Raw genomic sequence first — 19,488 nt, 5'->3', positions numbered from 1 at the left:
CTTACCTGAGAAGCTGTCCATATTCTCAAAAGGCAATGTGTATGTGATCTGCTGGTCGCTCTGCGTGGACTGTGTGGCGCGGGGGATGTGTTGCTTGACGATGGAGGTTACCTGCTCAGGGTCACACGATGGGGACACCTGCATCCTGGCCATTGCCAAAGGAATACATTAAATATACAAATGCAAGGTTCGAGGACTCAATTGCATTAAACATAGAGTAGCCCCTGTCTTCAGTGAGCGCCCTCTAGTGGTAATTGCAATTCTGCTAAATCCATTCTAATTCTAGATTGTATTGTGGAATACATTTCTCTACCTCAAATGATAGCCAATCCCCCATTTCCTCTTCAAGAACAGGGATGATCCCACGCATTTCAGCCTCCCATTGGATATCACAGCTTTTCTATCTGAAAAAATAAATCAATAGGTAATTACAAAAAAAGTTTCGTTAAAGGGTTATCCCATAATGATGTATGTTACAGGACTGATTCCTGGGGCTATGATCACACATATCTGCTGCTGCTCTGCCCAATCTTTATGGGCCGGATGGAGACAGCGTGCACACCGTATCTCCGCTAGCCTCACAGAATGGAAATGGGGCGGCAGATTGTTATTGGGGAGGTTCTTAGAGTTTGGACCCCACTCGGCTTGGATACCTGGTAAACTCTTGTAGTTTAACAAACCATTTTTAAAGGGAACCTGTCATCAGGAGCCCTTTTTCTGGCTCCCCCATGTCCCCATAGAGAATAGTTTTCACATTGCCAAAGAGTTTCTATAGTAAATGGAAATTTACCTTTCTGGCAAGCCCGGAGGCGTATAGCCGTTGGGCTAATGACTGCACAAAGGGGGTCTTAGGTAACGGGGTTATAAGTACAGGAATAGGCCCTCTTTGACTGAGGTGGTTTTCCTTTCCTTTCTGTCTCCCTGCGGCTTCCAGGGAGGTGGGGGCTACGTGACTAGGGGCGGGGCTGGTGGTGGGGGCTACGTGACTAGGGGCGGGGCTTGTGTCGTGGGTGGTACAGGAAGTGGGCATAGCATAAATAGGGGCTGCAGACGTCACTCACCCTCTTTCTGGATCGCGTTTCCCACCCGCCCTCCCCTTGTTTAAGGTATTTTCGGCGTTACTATTGTCACAGCTGGCGGTTATTTGGGGTTTTTTGGCCTACATGCCCATTGGCTGGCAGGCATACAGGTGGGAGGGGTTTGTTGCACTTTGTTTGTTATTAAATTTGTTTATCTGTTAAATTATGTTTTAAATAATACATAAAAAATAATATAAAAAAAAATAAGAAATGTTTATTACAATAATATATAAAGCTGTAATATAATATATCATGTCAACCCACGTATGTTCAAACTTTAATACAAGTCTCTGTGTGTTTTTTATCGGCGAATATTGGTTTAGGGTTAAAGGGGCCCGTGCTCCCGGTGGTTCATGGTTAACTTTATTTGGGCAGTCTGTATGCAGAGCTGTGTCCCGTGTCCCATAGGAGTGGCAGGGGGGGAGCGGGGCACACATGTATGACGTATTGCGGGGGAAACAATCGGGGGTGGGGTGGGGGGTGATGTGGGGGACATTGGCGGCATTTTTAATTTGAAATAGATCCATACCGGAGCCGTTTCACGAGGGTGGGCGGGGACCACTCTTCACTTACCACCCCGAGGGGACACGGGACACAGCTCTGCACACAGACTCTGCTTCATAGCGTACCCTGACAATGGGGCACATTTGCTTACCCCGTCCCCGGAGTTCACAGAAAGTGCATTGTGCGAAGATCATGCACTGTCCCGCGATTCACTAAGATCGTGCGCCCGATATCCTGCATGTGTCGCTTCCCCGCTCAGGTCCCCGGAGTTCACCTTCTTCTTCCTGGTGCATGTAAGTGCTTGGACTTGTGACACAATTTAAAAGTTAAATCCTGCGCTCAGTCCCAATCAGTCGGATCGCCCGACGGCCCGCCCCCGATTTCTGTCGCATCGCGCAGCTGCGCCACAATCCGATCGCGTGCGACAGAATCCCAGCGCAGACACTTGTTAAATACCTGTGCAAGCCGTGCAATCCCCAAAAAAGACGAACAGTCCGACAAAAGTGCGATCCGCGTCCCTTAGTAAATGAGTCCCAAGGTCCTGACTTCAGTGCATTCCGGTGGGCCTCGGGGAACTTCAGCGCAGCAGCGCCACCTGGTGGACGTCGGAGGAACTACCTTAGTGAATCCCGGCCGGACCCGAATCCACCGCAGAGAACGCGCCATTAAGCGACATTAAGCCCTGGTGATCTCTGTGGTTCTTTAGTATTCCCTGACAACCTCTATGGTCTTTCTGTGTGTCCTGACAACCCCTGTGGTTCCCCAGTATGCCTTGATGATATCTGTAGTTCTCTAGTATTCCCTGACAACTTTTAGGGTTCGCCAGTAACCCCTGACAACCTGTAATTCTCCAGTAAGCCCTGATTATCTTTGCGGTTCCCCAGTATGTCCGGATAACTTCTATGATCATTTACTATGTCCTGACAAACTCAATGGTCCTCCAGTGTGACCTGACAACCTCTACGGTCCTCCAGTGTGACCTGACAACCTCTACGGTCCTCCAGTATATCCTGACAACCTTTATGGTCCTGCAGTGTGACCTGACAAACTCTATGGTTCTCCAGAATGTCCTGACAACTTTTATGTTCCTCCAGAATCCCCTGATAACCTCCACGGCCCTGCAGCATAACCTGACAACCTCCACAGTCCTCTGGTATGTCCTGACAACCTCTATGGTCCTCCAGTATGTCCTGACAACGTCTATGGTCCTCCGGTATTTCCTGACAACCTCTACGATCCTCCAGTATGTCCTGACAACTTCTATTATGGTCCTCCGGTATGTCCTGACCACTTCTATGGTCCTCCGGTATGTCCTGACCCCTTCTATGGTCCTCCGGTATGTCCTGACCACTTCTATGGTCCTCCGGTATGTCCTGACCACTTCTATGGTCCTCCGGTATGTCCTGACCACTTCTATGGTCCTCCGGTATGTCCTGACCACTTCTATGGTCCTCCGGTATGTCCTGACCACTTCTATGGTCCTCCGGTATGTCCTGACCACTTCTATGGTCCTCCAGTATGTCCTGACCACTTCTATGGTCCTCCGGTATTTCCTGACAACGTCTATGGTCCTCCGGTATTTCCTGACAACCTCTACGATCCTCCAGTATGTCCTGACAACTTCTATTATGGTCCCCAGTATGTCCTGACCACTTCTATGGTCCTCCGGTATGTCCTGACCACTTCTATGGTCCTCCGGTATGTCCTGACAACCTCTATGGTCCTCCAAAATGTCCTGACAACCTCTATGGTCCTCCGGTATTTCCTGACAACCTCTACGATCCTCCAGTATGTCCTGACAACTTCTATTATGGTTCTCCGGTATGTCCTGACCACTTCTATGGTCCTCCGGTATGTTCTGACCACTTCTATGGTCCTCCGGTATGTCCTGACCACTTCTATGGTCCTCCGGTATGTTCTGACCACTTCTATGGTCCTCCGGTATGTCCTGACAACCTTTGTAGAAAATTTCTCTTTTTATAAAGCAACTTAGTCTCTTAGCATCATCTAGTTGTGTGTCTTACCAGCGAGAATATCAGCCTCATCCATAAACTGAGTACTGAACATGGTGACCCGATTGACTTTGCGTTCTTTCAGTACAGCCCAGATGTGGTGGCGGGAGCACGGGTCCAATCCTGCAGTGGGCTCATCCAGGAGCAGGACCTGTAAGAGACAATGTTAAGTTACATTCTGTACAGACTGTCATACTCACTTCACTACTATATGTACTATCCCCCCTTAATGGGAATCCCCTGTACCCCCTGGCAGTCACCAGTGCCCCGTCATATGGGTACAACCCTACCACAGGACACCTACCTGTGGGTCCCCCAAGAGGCTGATCCCCAAGGTCAGCTTTCTCTTCTGTCCTCCGCTTAATTTACTGGCCTCAACATGCTCAATGTTTTCCATCTGCAAATCCAAAATAATTTTTTGTACCTGAGGGAAAAAAAACATAAGGAAAAGTAAGAAATATTGAGTTGAGCCTCTTGCCTCAGGCGGCACCACCTGTAGAAAGATGGGGGGCAGAATAAAGTAGGACCTGCCACTTAAAAATATTTTCTCTTCACACCCCATGTCACCACAGGTGTGAGACAAAACATGGAAAACCTAATTATTAAAAAAATAACCTGATATATTACTACAGGACAGAATGTAGGGGCCGCCGTTCTATAGCCTCCGGCAGCAAATAGCTCAGATTCATCCCTGGCTGCAGCTTGTTCCCCCTGAGACTGAGTATAAGTACATCTCGCCAGTGATGTTACCTCTTGATTCACTTCCTTGTGTGGGATGCCCTTAATTTTGGCAAATATTTTCAGGTTCTCTTTGACTGTCAGAGGGTCAAACTTCACATCAAACTGAGGGCAGAAGCCGAGTCTCTTCTTCATCTCTTCTATCTGATCCATGTCTGATATGTGGTAGTTATATACAGAGGCCGAACCTGTTTACAAAAAAGAAGAGTCACACGTGTCCTCTGACTACACAAGGTCTGTTTGTAGTCTGTTACCATGGAGACACATATGCCGGTATAGTAGCTGGGAGGATATAGATACTGTTCTGATAAATTTCCTTACACCTCTGATGTCTGTAGACCCCTGGATGACATCTTACCTCCGGTCACTGGGCACATCCCGCTCAGTATATTCAGTAATGTGGTTTTCCCTGCACCGCTGTGTCCCAGCAGAGCTGTGATTTGTCCTTCATAAATATTCAGGTCCAGACCTGCAACAGGAAGAGATCCAAGAAATGTGATTATCAAGAACATAGTATTTAGCGTCCAACTAACAAGATGTTTCCTTAAAGGAAAGCTACCATCACAAGGAGTTATGCTAAAATTATGCTAATAAACCAGAAGGGCTTCTGGAAGTGTTACCAGAAGCCCTCCGTGCTACTGCTTTACAGACTGTAACTCTGTCTCCCCTCCCCCCTCTTCTTCCTCATCACTTCCACCTTCCTGCTGTCTAATGTAATCGCACACATTGGGAGGGGTGGGGGGGAGTGCTCCTGCACAGTGTAACAGGCTCATTAGCATAAATAAAAAATTTGATATTAGTAGGAAGGAGGCCATGGATAACAAATATAAGAAGATTCCCACAGTCACGGTGCCTGGATCTATGAGCAGGGTCGGATTAGAGGGAGGGCTACAGGGGCATGCACCTTGGGGCCCCCACCACTTTACCTATAAGTGGGCCCCCACTAGCATTTTCTTACATTTTCCATATCCTTACATTTTTTTTTGTCCCCTAATTTTTGATAGGGACCTTTTCACAACATAGGAAGAGATGCTTCTGCAACACCCTCGCCGATGCAAGGCAGAGCTGTGTTTGCGAATACGTCCCACCATGTAGCTTGCAGCCTGTGTAGGGTCTAGTCAGCCCCACAGCATGTCACTACATCACACTACATAGTCCTTATAGGACACAGGGGAACATTGCATTGGTAGATCCTGCCTGGTAAGGCAGGAGTTAAGTGTTTTGTGTGATGTCATATGTGTCAGCCAATCACATGTGTTACACCTTATGCCTGTAAGCTGAGAGGTAATTGGAGGAGCAGCCACCACCTGACCAGTGGGAGTAATAAAACCCCTGGCCAGGAATGTTCTAGAGAACACTCTTGTAGTTCCAGTCAGACCAGAGAGTCTGAAAGACAGTCTAGTCAGTCAGACCAGGGAGTCTGAACAAGTTAGACAGAGAGAGAGAGGAAAGGGGTATCATCCTACCTTCAAGGGTGATACCTGAAGCAACCCAGGACAAGCTGAAGCATCCTTCCAGGACACAGCTATCTCCCAGCCTGCCATCGCATCCAGGCTGGTGATCTACATCCTGTGGCTCCCTCCAAATACCTCTCCAGTACTCCACCATCTTGTTAAAGGCACGTTGCTGATGTTCCTGTCGGTTCCAATAAAGAACTGTAAGTTGTTTTTTGTTCAACGTCTGCCTCCGTCTGGTCCCTGCTACTCCGGCTGTCACCATCACGGGCACCCTGTCCACCACACAAAGATTCATACTCTAGACACCAAAGGGTTGCCCCAGGGAGATCCGCTATAGCAGCCTCTCCCTCATCATTTCTTGCCAACACCACCCTGCTGGAGACCTGCCAGGCTGTAGGACAGCCCTCCGGTTCCCCATACCAAGCACCGCGACACTAGCGTGCCTAGGCCGCAGCCGCCGGCCACTCAGGTACTGCGGGCCCCGGCTGTCTCTAGGCCCCAAGAAAAGGCTAGGCCCCGGTGGGGGATGTTGCACTTCCTATGTGCTCGGAGATGGGAACCTCCCAGAATTCTCACTCCGAATACTCAAAGGGGTCACATCAAGTTATATGGAGTCAATGAAGTGCAGGATGATAATTTGTCCTCCGACCATTGACCGCAATGGGATTTTTGGGCTGGCTTACATGTTACCTAAGGACCTGTAAGGACTGCAGGTCTAAGCCGAGGCGCAACAATATTTTGAGTACCAGATGGTATACACCTAGTTCTCACATCCACCCCATGCCAATTGCAGATCCTACTTCTCACCTCTCAAGGCGTCAGTCTTCTTATCCGTGTTGCCGTACGTCTTCCTAACTTTACTTATCCTGCAATTAAAAAAAAGATCAAGACTTCAGATCATTTTGGATCTTTTATAACTTTACTTGGCAGGAAGAGTGTGCACCCTCTTAGTATCACCATAAATAGTGGCCGTGGCATATGAGGTGGAGAACTCTCCCCTCTTTGCTGCTCCGAGTCACAATTACGGATACCCTTAGGCCATTTCCCCTTCCCAAAACATAAAGAAGGCCCCTCCTCCGCAGGGGCCCCCACTACAGCACTAAAAAGTTTGTTAATAGAACCTGGAGCTCTGAGAATACCTTGTAGCTAGGGGTGAACATACAGGGGGTCATTTACTAAGGGCCCGATTCGCGTTTTCCCGACGTGTTACCCAAATATTTTGGATTTGCGCCAATTTTCCCTGAATTGCCCCGGGATTTTGCCGCACGTGATCGGATTGTGGCGCATCGGCGCTGGCATGCACGCGATGGAAATCGGGGGGCGTGGCCGAACGAAAACCCAACGGATTCGGAAAAACTGCCGCATTTAATAAAAACAAAGTGTCGCGGGACTCGCGCTTACCTTCACCAGGTATAGGATGGTGCATTCCGGCGGACCTCGGGGACAGTCATGCGCCACTGTATCGCGAATGGGCCGGGTAAGTAAATCTGCCCCACACTCTCTGCTCCCTGGGGACAGTCATGGAACAGCGCTCTTTTCGACCCTCATCCAATAGTAATATATCCGGTTATTTTTTAAGTAAGTTAGTTCTCCATGCAGTGCCTCACGCCCATGTTGATGTTGGATGAGAAGACACATCATTTTTAAGTGCAATGTCCTGCAGGTGATTGCTCCCCTGAATCTGCCGCTTATATTGCTGCAGGTGGTGCCGCCTGAGGCAAGAGGCTCAACCCGCCTCATGGCTGATGCATTACTGATTGTAGCCTTTACCTTACAGCTTCCTTCCCAAGTAAGTCTGCAGAGATCTTCTCCACATACTCCCCAGTCGGCCCCTCGCTGTCTCCATCCTCCTCCGATTTTAAAGGGATTGGGTTCCCTTTGGACCAGAATGTTGATTTTATAAAGAATAATGGCTCATACTTCTTCCCGTGTTTGTCTAAGGAGGAGAATATCACAGACAGTAAATATATTTCAGGAAAACATTGGTATCCAGCTATTCCAAGTCTGGAATCACTTCCTACATCTGGTACTAGAATCATCTTCATGGTAAATGGCGGATGTGTCCCCTCTGGCTGCTTTCATTCTGCGGTTACAGGACCTATAGAGGACCTTCAAAGGTCCTCAAATGGCTTTTATGTTTGATAGTAGTAGCAGATGTACGAATATTTCATGGATTTCATAGATTTCTCAGTATGACATTTGGTGGGTGGTTTGTGTGGTTTGAAGGCTTGGGCCCTGGGACTACCGCTCAAAGCACATATATTATAATTCACTAGTGTCTACATTATGTTTGACAAATGTCAAACATAATTGGGGAGATGAATGAGAAGTGTTTGAGAGCAGGACTGTTCTAGTTGGCCATGGCAGCCATTCAGAGCTCAGCTTTCACTTTCCAACAGCTGTTTATAAAATGAAATCTGAGCTCTGATTGGTTTCCATGGGTGACAGAAACAGTTTTACCTCTTGGGGGACATTTATCAGAAGTGTCTGAGGTAAAACTGTTTCAGTCACCCATGGAAACCAATAAGAGCTCAGATTTCATTTGAGAAACAGCTGTTGGAAAGTGAAAGCTGAGCTCTGATTGGTTGCCATGGGTAACTGAAACAATTTTACCACAGACACTGCTGACAAATCTCCCCCAATGTCCCCAACCTGCTGATAAGTAGCATGCATGACCCCTGTATACACATCACACATACTACACATCACACATACTACACAGTAGTTTTTGAGAGAGTCCACAGACGCAACCTGGGGGTGCGCTGCTCAGCTTGTAATGACTGGTAATGGTGGCTCCAGAATCTCCATCGCAACGAACAACTGTCATCGGATAACAACAGAACCGATCGTTTACTCCGTATCTTCACGTTACATTACTAACCTGCCAAGATCTTCTCGAAGTAAAGCGCCATGGCCATGTATAAAACTGCGTCCACGCTGAGAGTGATACAGCTGAACAGCACGTGAGAGGAGTCGTCCATTACGTCGGAGAAGTGGACTCCCTGGAAGTCATATTCCATGTATATGCTCTGAAACGAAAGCCATTAGTCAGGAAAGAATCATAGAATTCAATGGTAGCAATGTGTAGACATGGAGCTCCCCCTACTGGTGGCTAGAATGTAATAATTTCATGATAGTAGTATTATAGCTTGTATTTTTATATCCTTGCAACACCAACACAAATAAAAGACAATCATTATATAAAATTATGTAACTAAAAGCTGACATGTTACAAAATACAAAATTCGACTGTACATGCCGTACCCCTTGTGCTACTGATCAATTTGGTGCTTGTTCTTTTAAAATCTGTCCCAAATACATGGTATGCAATGGTTTATATGTGAATTAGCTCCTACTATTCAAAGGGGAGGTAACCTTTTTGTGTATTACTGGAGGTGTGGCTCTGAAAGGTTGCCACCCCCTTGGCTAGTAAGACCTAATTCACATATAAACCTCTAGGGCAGTGATGGCGAACCTATGGCACTGGTGCCAGAGGTGGCACTCAGAGCCCCTTCTGTTGGCACTCAGTTCACCAAGCAGGACCAAATCCATTAAATCTTCCTGCAGTCCTAGGCAACTTATGAGAACACTATTTTGAGGCGAAACTTCATTGGCTGTTTGGAACTGCTTGGAAAGTGAGAAGGTTTTGATAGAACTGCATTATCTTTGGAGGTCATCCTGTTGGACCCACCATTCTTCCTAAACAGAGAGACCCTGGAGAGAAGCTACAACGATAGTCTGAATTTGCCCACCTTCTTTCAACTGTATTGGTGGCCTCAAGTGGGTGATACAATTAAAGAAGTGGAAGAACAGGTGGAAGAGCAATAAGTTACTGTTTAAAATGGAACGTTGGCACATCAGGGTAAATAAGTGGGTTTTGGTTGTAGTTTGGGCACTCGGTCTCTAAAAGGTTCGCCATCACTGCTCTAGGGGATGTATATTTTGAACAAGTCAACAGATTACAAAAAAAGAAAAAACGCCAAATTGATCAGTTGTTGGTGACTGTAAGTGATCTGACAAATATGACGTCTATGTTTTTTTTTTACCTGCGTAATCCCAACAGAGAAGGCGAAAGTAGGGAAGATGCTGAGGACGACCTCAAAAAATTTGGGTAGATATTTCATGAGCAGAAGAAGACTGAGGATAGACTGGAGGACAGTAATAAAGAACCCTGCAATGGCGGTAAGGCGAGGCCTCCGGATAAGAGCGATCAGCATGAAGGTGAAACTCAACTGCGAGAAAATACAAATATGATTTATCCAATCACCTTCAAGAATTCAAAATCACAAATTCTGTACTACCGACAGCCACCTGTAGGAGGAGCTAATTCAATATCACGTTTCAGAGATTGACTTGCAGCAAGCTCCCCCTAGTGGTGGCAGGAGGCAAACAGAATTTTAATAACTTAGTTCTTTATCTATGGAGGGAATTTGGAGCATTGGTTTAGGAGAACTGCGCTCCAACGCTTAAAGATGTATTATAAAGTAATGAATGTTGTTGAAAGATAAGGATACACTTTATTCCAGACCCCAGTGAATGGAATACATCATACTTACTGATGCTATACCATAGAGGAAAAACAGCAACATGATCAAACCATAGGAACTCTTCAAAAACACAAAATCTACTGTGAGCAGAGTCATCAGATTTGCCATAATCATCACATAGACGGCGTATAGGATGGCCCAGGATAACCTAGGAACGGACAGTATCAATGTAAATATACAATCTATATATTTAAAGAGATATTCCAATTTAACATCTGACCACTCACCAGTAAGCAAGATCTCTCATCCTCATCATCTTCAGGATCTCTCTCATCTCCCGCCGCTCTCTTGAGATATACAGAGTCACCAGATACATCAAAGACACGAAGCTCAAGTTTATGAAGAGCAGGAAGGACCCGATGTGAATATGGTAGCGCCACGTATACATCGCAGACAGCATCTTAGTTACTTTGATAGAAGCCATGTTTTTCCATACAGAACGGTTGGTGGCCATCTGTAACCCGAAAGGAGGTATCAACGTTGGATTAAATATTTTTCAAAGGAAGAGAAATCGCTGGAGATCAGATGTGATCGCCACAAGTCCCAGGTGGCTAAGTGGCGGCCACTACAGGTGAAACATGGTATTACAGAGTGGGAGCTGAGATGCAGAATTAGGACTGCATGCAAATGAGCCTGAGGGGCTCCAAGTTCCATAGGTGATGATGGAGTCTGGAGCCCCTCCAGCTCATTTGCATACAGTCTTTCATCCTGGTGGTAGATGTCCTTTAAGGGGATGGGCTCCAGCTAGCATCCCTTTAATGTTGGCTCTTCTACATATTGTTATGGTTATGGACTGGTCTTAACGCACTTTATCTGGGTTTAAAATGGTTCTGGACTGGGGAATTCGCCATCTATGATTGTAGCTGAGTTTACTGATCTCTATCCATGTAACAATGTATAGAAGACGGGAACACTCCAAGTCACTATTATCACTAGTATGGACTGAGCGCTCACATAGAATATGTTCTGACCCTCCAAGATTATTCATTTCACTATGTTATAGAACTATGTACCATATTTTTTGGACTATAAGACACACCCAAGATTTAGTCATCCAGAAAAGGAAAAATATATTTGACACCAATTAAAAATTCCCTGGTGCTCACACACAGCAACGCTACATCCATCCACTGACACACAGCTCTTCCACATCTATTCATTGTTACAAGTATTTACTCACTCAGGTCTGCTACATACATTCACTCATATGAACGCACTCTGCACTGCTACACACACACACACACACACCTCTTCTTCACACCCAGTCCCACAGCAGTAACTTCTTCTCTGGCTTCTCTGGCTCCATCCCCTGGCGATGCTGGAAGTATGTGATCACTCACATGGTTCTGACATCACTCTAGGTCAGTGGTGGCGAACCTATGGCACGGGTGCCAGAGGTGGCACTTTTTTTTATTAAGACTTTTTACACAATGTTCTTCTTTCTTCATTCATTAAGTAGAGGATAGTACTAGTCGTATGTACAACTATCATAGTTCTTTTCTTTCCCCCGCTGGTATGAAAATGTATGAAATGTATTACAGAAAAAAAGACCCCAAAGTAAAGTAATTTCAATGACAAAAAGAAAAAAAAATATGTTGCGTCATAGAGTCATAAAGACTTATGTGACCGTTCCCACTCACTTCAATGATGGCGGAGTCGATACTCGCTTGTAGGGAGAGGAATCCGCTTTGCCAGTATTTTAAGGGAGCACAATAATCCGAACTTCCATTACAGTGTCCTGCAAGGAGATAGATGTCCATGAGTGAAGGACACAAATATAAGGAGCACCTGACCTTTAGGATGAGGTTTCAGGATAAGCAGTTTCATGTAGGTGAGGAGTGACACTATGGGGCTCATTTACTAAGGGTCAAGCGGTGCATTTATGTCAGACTGTTTGTCTTTTTCGGGGATTACACGTCTTGCACAGGTATGTAACAGGTGTCTGCGCTGGGATTGTGTCGCGCACGATCCTTTTTTGGCTTCCATGTGGCACAAATTGGGCGCCGTGTCGTCGGATCCGACTGATTCGGACTGAGCGCGGAATTTAACTTTCAAATTTTGTCAAGCACTTACATGCACCGGGAAGAAGAAGGTGAACTCCCGGGGACCTGAGCGGGGAAGCGTCACATGCAGGATACCGGGCGCACAATCTTAGAGAATCGCGGCACAGGGCATTATACACGGACAATGCACTTGTCCGTGGACCGGGTAAGTAAATGTGCCCCTATATCTGACTATTATAGGACTGGTATTCTGCAATGTTAAGTAGTGTTCCCCTCTGTAATTCACAGGTTTTAAAGAGGTGGTTGCTGGAGACTGGCTACAATGATGTCCCCCTTAGACTGTACCCAGAAAGTAGACAAGAATCTGCTCCATAACGCTCACCCAGAAGCATCAGCAGGATCATATAAGAAAGTACTGAGCCGTACTGATGGAAGTAAACCACTTAGGGAAGCCAGTCCTGCCTCAGCCTTGCCTGCCACCAGGTTCTATCTACTGCGCCGCTGATGTTTGAACCATTGGCTTCCATGTGAGTCTCTGGGGTAGTTGTATTGGCCATCATGGGCTTACCCTGTACTGATGAAAGTAAAACACATAGGGAAGCCAGTCTTGCCTCAGCCTTGCCTGCTACCAGGTTCTATCTACTGCGTCGCTGATGTTTGAACCATTGGCTTCCATGTGAGTCTCTGGGGTAGTTGTATTGGCCATCATGGGCTTACCCTGATGAAAGTAAAACACATAGGGAAGCCAGTCCTGCCTCAGCCTTGCTTGCTACCAGGTTCTATCTACTGCGCAGCTGACGTTTGAATCATTGGCTTCCATATGAGTCTCTGGGGTAGTTGTATTGGCCATCATGGGCTTACCCTGTACTGATGAAAGTAAAACACATAGGGAAGCCAGTCCTGCCTCAGCCTTGCCTGCCACCAGGTTCTATCTACTGCGCCGCTGATGTTTGAACCATTGGCTTCCATGTGAGTCTCTGGGGTAGTTGTATTGGCCATCATGGGCATACCCTGTACCATCAGCCTTACAAGTTCCCTGTCAGCCCTGACAGGTGTGGGGGGAATCAACACCAGCCATTAGAGCGCCACCCGGACTGACCGTGGGCTATAGTTTCCCAAAACCAGTTGGGCCCTGTCTAGCGTGTTGCACACTATTGATCGCTTGTGCACTTAACATAGATCATAATAACAGATTAGTGGGGATCTGATTTTCTGCACCCCCATTGATCCCTACAGCTGTCTAGTGGTCAGGAAAGGTACTGCAAACTGTGGCTACCCTACTTGTGGTACACCGGCAAACGTTGCGTACTGCTGATCAGTGAGATTGTCAGGAGTCAGGCCGCCATGGATCTATTATTATTGTACAATCCCAAAGATGGATAATAAAATATAGGTGCCCGGAAATCTGTAAATGGATTACCCATGCCGGTGATGTATTCATTGGGAAGCGTGATATCAGTCATGTTGTATCTGATACGATAGCGGAACGAGTCCTGAAACACTACGGCCACTGAGATGTGTCTGTACATGGCCGCCAACAATTGACTTTCATTCTCAAATTCCTCAAATTGTTCAGCTGCAAAGAAAAACACAAACACAACAAACCCGTTAATGGTGTGACAGTAATTTCGAATCCACAGGACATCACATTTTAAGATGATGGGGGCCCCCTGTAGCTAAAATGATGGAGCATCATAGTGGAACTTGTGGAATGCCCCTTCAAATACTTGGCAACTGAGATTTATGACATCACAGCTTGGCAGCAATGACATCATCAGCCATGGACCCTGAATACTGACTCGACCAGATGGACCCTGCAAAGCATCGGCCTCTAGAATCTAGTCTCACGCTTGTGTCACACCCATGTACCTACATGAAGGTGCTGATACAGGTGGGACACCGGCCGCTGCCCCCTGAAGTGAAGAAGAACCTTTATGGGTGTCAGGTGTATCGGATTCCAGGATTTTTGACATACGGAAGGCACATGATCAACGTGAATAGCAAAACAAGACAATTTCACGTCAATGAATTCCAGAATGAGCACAATCCTGATCATGTCAAGGAAATGAGAAGAAAACCACACCCCCAATCTTCAGGACCCACCCACGAGGAGCCAGTGCATACAGCAACCATTTCTATTCCGCTTACCTTCCACCATCCTGATACAAACCAGGAGCCAATAAAATGAGGCCTCACACGATGATGTGTCAGATAAACGTGGAAGAGATTTGGGAAAATGTTTTCTTGGTTTCATTCTAAAAATCTAATCCCTAAACAGAATGAGGATTTAGTCATCGGCCACAAATACTGAGCTCCGAAGTCTTCAGTGGGTTCCTGACCCATATTTTGACTCGTCAATATATTGTGGACTGTTGTCTGTCCCCAGCAGGTTCCACCTGGGCCGTCTTTATATGCAAATTAAAATTTAGGTGGACCTAAGGGTGTGGCTGTGAGGTCCAGCGCACCCTACTTTGACCAGTTCCACAAGGGGAGCAGAACATTGTCAATTGGGAGTTGCTGGTGAAACTGGGCATGAATGAGATCACTTGACCTCATAGTCACACCCACATGACATGGAATTGCTTATTTGCATATAAATAAGAAACATTTGCATGTACCCTACAGATGAGAAGACGTGGTATTGGGGTATGTGATAGAATTTTTGAAAGGAGCAGTAGAGAAAAGAAAACAGGAATACCCATAGGTATGACTCCGCCTCTTGTGCACCCAGAAGATCATTTATATTAAGAGAGATCTCTGGGAAACAGGAAAACATTTTGGTATTTTGATATTGGTCTTACTTGTGGGGTGATTTAGGTGGTAGACCCCCCCCCCTTTTAGCCTCTACAATTTTTGTAAATTTGTTTCTTGTTTTTACATCAGTGTTTTTATATCTATTATTTCCTATTATACAGCATTTAAAGTCGTTTTGGGAGGTCGCTGTAGCATTTTTACAGTATTTTAATCCTGAATCAATGTTTCTGTGTTATAGCTCCCTCTGGTGGTAGCAGTTGGCAGACAGAATTTTAGCATTTGTTTCTGTCCGCTTTCCATTGTGCAACTTGAAATACAAATTCTGTTTCCAGCAGGTTACACAATTCTTTTTATGTAGTGCTCCCCTGGCTCTGAGCTCTCCGCTCCCTTACCTGGTATGATGCCTCTCCGGGCCACATTCTTCATGATGTCTCTTGTGGACGGAGGACTACGTACATATCCGACTGTGAGGTTGGCACTGTTAATGCCGTCCAAAGCCCCGACCTCTGATGCGGCAGAGAACTCCATATTTTCCATGAAATGATTCTCCCCAAAAAGAATTAATATCAACATCAACAAGACAAACGCCAAGTTCTGTATCCATTCCTGAAAAACAGAAAGTACTTAAAAAAAGGGCCACAAACTCGGAAATCCCATGTGCCCCGACCCCGGTCTTTCCTCTTTCTTCTCATTCTACAAGCTTGGTCCTCACCAGTAATGTCTCAAGGTGCCACACATGTTCTTACTTCCTATTTGTTATACAATGCACAGGACTGGCCACGCCCTCTAAATCCAAGCACAGGGATAGGTGGATAATGTTATTTGAGGAGGAAGGTCCTGGCAGGGTTGTAGTTTGATTACTTACTATTAGTTATAATGGGGCAGATTTACTTACCCGGTCCCGTCGCGATCCCGCGGTGCGTTGTCCGACGAGGATTCGGGTCACTAAGCTCGAGTGCCCAGGTTCCTGCATCCGTCGCTTCCCCGCTCAGGTCCGTCGGAGTTTACCTTAATCTTCCCGATGCTTGTAAGTGCGTTTCTTGCAACACAATTCTAAATGTTACATCTCGCGCATTGTCCGAATTCGTTGGGTTGTCCGACGGCCACGCCCCCTGATTTCTGTTGCATGCAAGCCGGCTCCAATGTGGCAAAATCCGATCACGTGCACTAAAATCCCGGGGCCATACGCCGCAAATAATTGAAATATTTGGGAAACCCGACGAAAGTGCGGCGTTCGGACCCTTAGTAAATGAGCCCCAATGTGTTGAGGACTCGCCACCTTTCCTAAACCAAGTGCAAAGATAGGTGGATGATGTTAGTTGATAAGGAAGGTCCTGGCAGGGTAGTAGTATGATATCTTGCTATGGGATACACAATGCAAAGGACTGGCCACACCTCCTAAATCAAGTACTGGGGTAGGTAGATAATGATAGTTGAGGAGGAAGGTCCTGGCAGGGTAGTAGTTTGATATCTTCCTACTGGTTACAATGTGCACATGACTGGCCACACCTCCTAAACCAAGGCAAGGAAGGTGGATTATGTCACATGAGGAGGAAGGTCCTGGCAGGGTAGTAGTTTGATATCTTCCTATGGGATACACAATGCAAAGGACTGGCCACACCTCCGAAATCAAGTACTGGGATAGGTCGATAATGATAGTTGAGGAGAAAGGTCCTGGCAGGGTAGTAGTTTGATATGTCCTATTATTATTATTGCCTATAACAATATCTGCAGAATGGAACCTCCTGGGGTATCTAGCCTGGGTAACTAAAATTGTACTTATTATACTGACTTTATATTCCAGGATTGTAACGTATGGTACTATCCTCACACTGCTGTGCTCTCAGCTTTCTTCATTGAGCTGCTCCAAAGCCCCTTCACTCTGCTCTGCTGCAGACTTCTGTTAGGATACTACATAAGTGATGGAAAGCAGAGGGGAGGAGGGGCTGAGGACCAGTATCCTGCAAAGAGCTAAGAGAACAGCAGTGTGATGACCCACCAGTGCACTTGAAGGATCTACAATCCTCAAATATAAATACATTTTTCCCATTCCTGCTATTATCGGTACTAACAACGCACCCAGAGGTATGTTTACACAGATCTCCAGGGACAATAACTCTGTCTGGATACAGCACAGAGCACAGCAGTGTGAGGACATACTCCAGTGCATATGGAGAAGCTGCAATCCTGGAATATAAATCCATATTCCACAGTTTTGCTGCTACTGACATAACCCACTATGGTAAGATTACACATTTCTACGGGGACATTACCTAACACTGTCTGCAGAGAGAAAAGAGAACAGCAGTGTGAGGACATGCCCTATAAACTGGGGAGTCTGGAATATAAATGCATATTTCACAGTCCTGCTGCTACTAACATCACATACAAAGGTATGTTCAGAGACAGTACCTAACACTGGCTGCATATAGCACAGAGCACAGCTGTGTGAGAACACCCCCCCCAGAAGTTACAATCTTTGAATAATGTTATTCACAGTCCTGCTGCTACTCACAACACACACAAAGGTATAATTACACATCTCTCCAGGGAGCTGTGACACCAAGACCGATGCAGATGTCACACGAATACACTTCATTGCAATCACTCTAATGTGCACCTGTATTGCTGCAGAGGATGATGGGAGTTATAGTCTGCCCCGTGACATCACACATGAGATATCTGCAGGACACGTAGCGATGTTACCCCTCCTCCTCTGGCAATGGATAGACAATACATAACATTGTAACCCCCCGGGGGTGAGAGCATCTGCATGGATCCAATCATCCAACCATTAGCCAAGTATTGCCCTAAGAAGGGGCTGCAGATGTAGACAGAGAGGGGTCTCGTCCAGCCCACTTATATTCAAATTATTACAAGCTCCGCCTACTTTGCACCCCATTTTAGGAAAAATCCTGCAAAAATACTATCCCATGATCCCCTGTCCCTCTCACCCATATAGTGGACCACTTCCGCCTCCACTTCAGCAGCAGATTCTTCAGCAGCAGCGCCAGGGTCTGCTGGAAGAGACTGGTGTCCGACACATTCCTCCCCGACATCTGGAAAACACAAGGAATTTAGTGACAATTTTTGGCAAATTCATTAAAAATTCCCGCTTTCACATATTCCCAAATACAGATGTTTAGTATTATGACACACACGTAGCTTTGTGTATGTTGTTAGTAGCAGCAGTACAGTAGACTGATTCCAAGACTTATATTCCAGGATTGTAGCTCTGGTTACACATCTCTCCAGAGACAATGGGGATCATTTACTAAGTGCCCGAATCGCTATTTTTTGTCGGTTTTCCCGAATATTACCGATTTGCGCTGTTTTTCCCTGAATTGCCCCGGGTTTTTGCCGCACATCGGGAAAACCCGACGGATTCGGAAAAGCCGCCGTATTTTTTTTTTTAAAAAGTGTCGCTTGACACGCGCTTACCTTCACCCAGGATAGGATAGTGAACTCCAGTGGACCTCGGCACAGCAGCGACACCTAGTGGACATCGGGCGCACGACCTTAGTGAATCGCCGGAAGACCCGAATCCTCGTCGGAGAACGCGCCGCTGGATCGTGACAGGACCGGGTAAGTAAATGTGCCCCAATGCGCAGATTTACTCACCCGGTCCAGTTGCAATCCAGCGGCGCGTTCTCTGACGCTGATTCGGGTTCTGCCGGGATTCACTAAGGTTGTGTGCCCGATGTCCACTAGGTGTCGCTGCTGCGCTGAAGTCTGTCAGAGTTCACCTGCTTCGTTCCGGTGTATGTGAGTGATATTTTTGCGCACAAATTCCGTGTTTTTTCCGAATCCGTCGGGTTTTCCGACGGCCATGCCCCCCCCGATTTCTGTCGTGTGAAAGCCGGCGCCGATGCGCCACAGTCCGATCGCGTGCGCCAAAATCCCGGGGCAATTTGGCGCAAATCGGAAAAATTCGGGAAACCCGTTGGACCCCAATATCTAACACTGGCTCCAGAGAGCACTGTGCACAGCAGTGTGAAGACATGACTTAAAGAGGACCTGTCACCTAAATTTTCGGCACTAGGAGCTGCTTACTAGAGTAAGCAGCTCCTAGTGCTTGATCAAACGCCGCAGTGTTAGAGTGATAGCGTTACCGGAAACCTCCGGTAACGCTATCAAACACTGCGGCGGGGTATAGTGTAATCATCGGACAGCTCGCAAAAAGCTGTCCGACGTATTCATGAGGGGCGGTCCGAGGCGCTGCCTCTTCCCCGAACCTCCCCGCTCGCTCCATAGCCCTAACCACGCCCCTCATGAATACGTCGGACAGCTTTTTGCTAGCTGTCCGAAAATTACACTGTACCCCGCCGCAGTGTTAGATATCGTTACCGGAGGTTTCCTATCACTCTAACACTGCGGCGTTTGATCAAGCACTA

General features: G+C 46.6%; 1 protein-coding gene across 4 annotated transcripts in view; it reads right to left on the bottom strand.

The window, feature by feature from the left end:
• The window catches only part of LOC140065086 (ATP-binding cassette sub-family A member 9-like), a 103,946-nt gene that overhangs the window by 65,899 nt on the left and 18,559 nt on the right, over positions 1-19,488 (bottom strand). For all 4 annotated transcript variants that reach the window (XM_072112570.1, XM_072112573.1, XM_072112569.1 and 1 more), the window contains 16 exons: positions 18,049-18,153; positions 15,487-15,700; positions 13,761-13,916; positions 11,978-12,075; positions 10,565-10,791; positions 10,347-10,485; positions 9,837-10,022; positions 8,672-8,819; positions 7,561-7,726; positions 6,598-6,656; positions 4,692-4,802; positions 4,346-4,521; positions 3,900-4,019; positions 3,608-3,746; positions 314-404; positions 6-145 (listed from right to left, as the gene is read on the bottom strand). In XM_072112570.1, coding sequence (XP_071968671.1) covers positions 6-145; positions 314-404; positions 3,608-3,746; positions 3,900-4,019; positions 4,346-4,521; positions 4,692-4,802; positions 6,598-6,656; positions 7,561-7,726; positions 8,672-8,819; positions 9,837-10,022; positions 10,347-10,485; positions 10,565-10,791; positions 11,978-12,075; positions 13,761-13,916; positions 15,487-15,700; positions 18,049-18,153 — 2,275 coding nt within the window. The remainder of the gene's footprint in view (positions 1-5; positions 146-313; positions 405-3,607; positions 3,747-3,899; positions 4,020-4,345; positions 4,522-4,691; positions 4,803-6,597; positions 6,657-7,560; positions 7,727-8,671; positions 8,820-9,836; positions 10,023-10,346; positions 10,486-10,564; positions 10,792-11,977; positions 12,076-13,760; positions 13,917-15,486; positions 15,701-18,048; positions 18,154-19,488) is intronic.

The sequence above is a fragment of the Engystomops pustulosus genome, chromosome 6 (genome assembly GCF_040894005.1).
Source record: "Engystomops pustulosus chromosome 6, aEngPut4.maternal, whole genome shotgun sequence".
NCBI lineage: Eukaryota > Metazoa > Chordata > Amphibia > Anura > Leptodactylidae > Engystomops > Engystomops pustulosus.
This window is presented reverse-complemented; position numbering and strand designations above follow the sequence as displayed.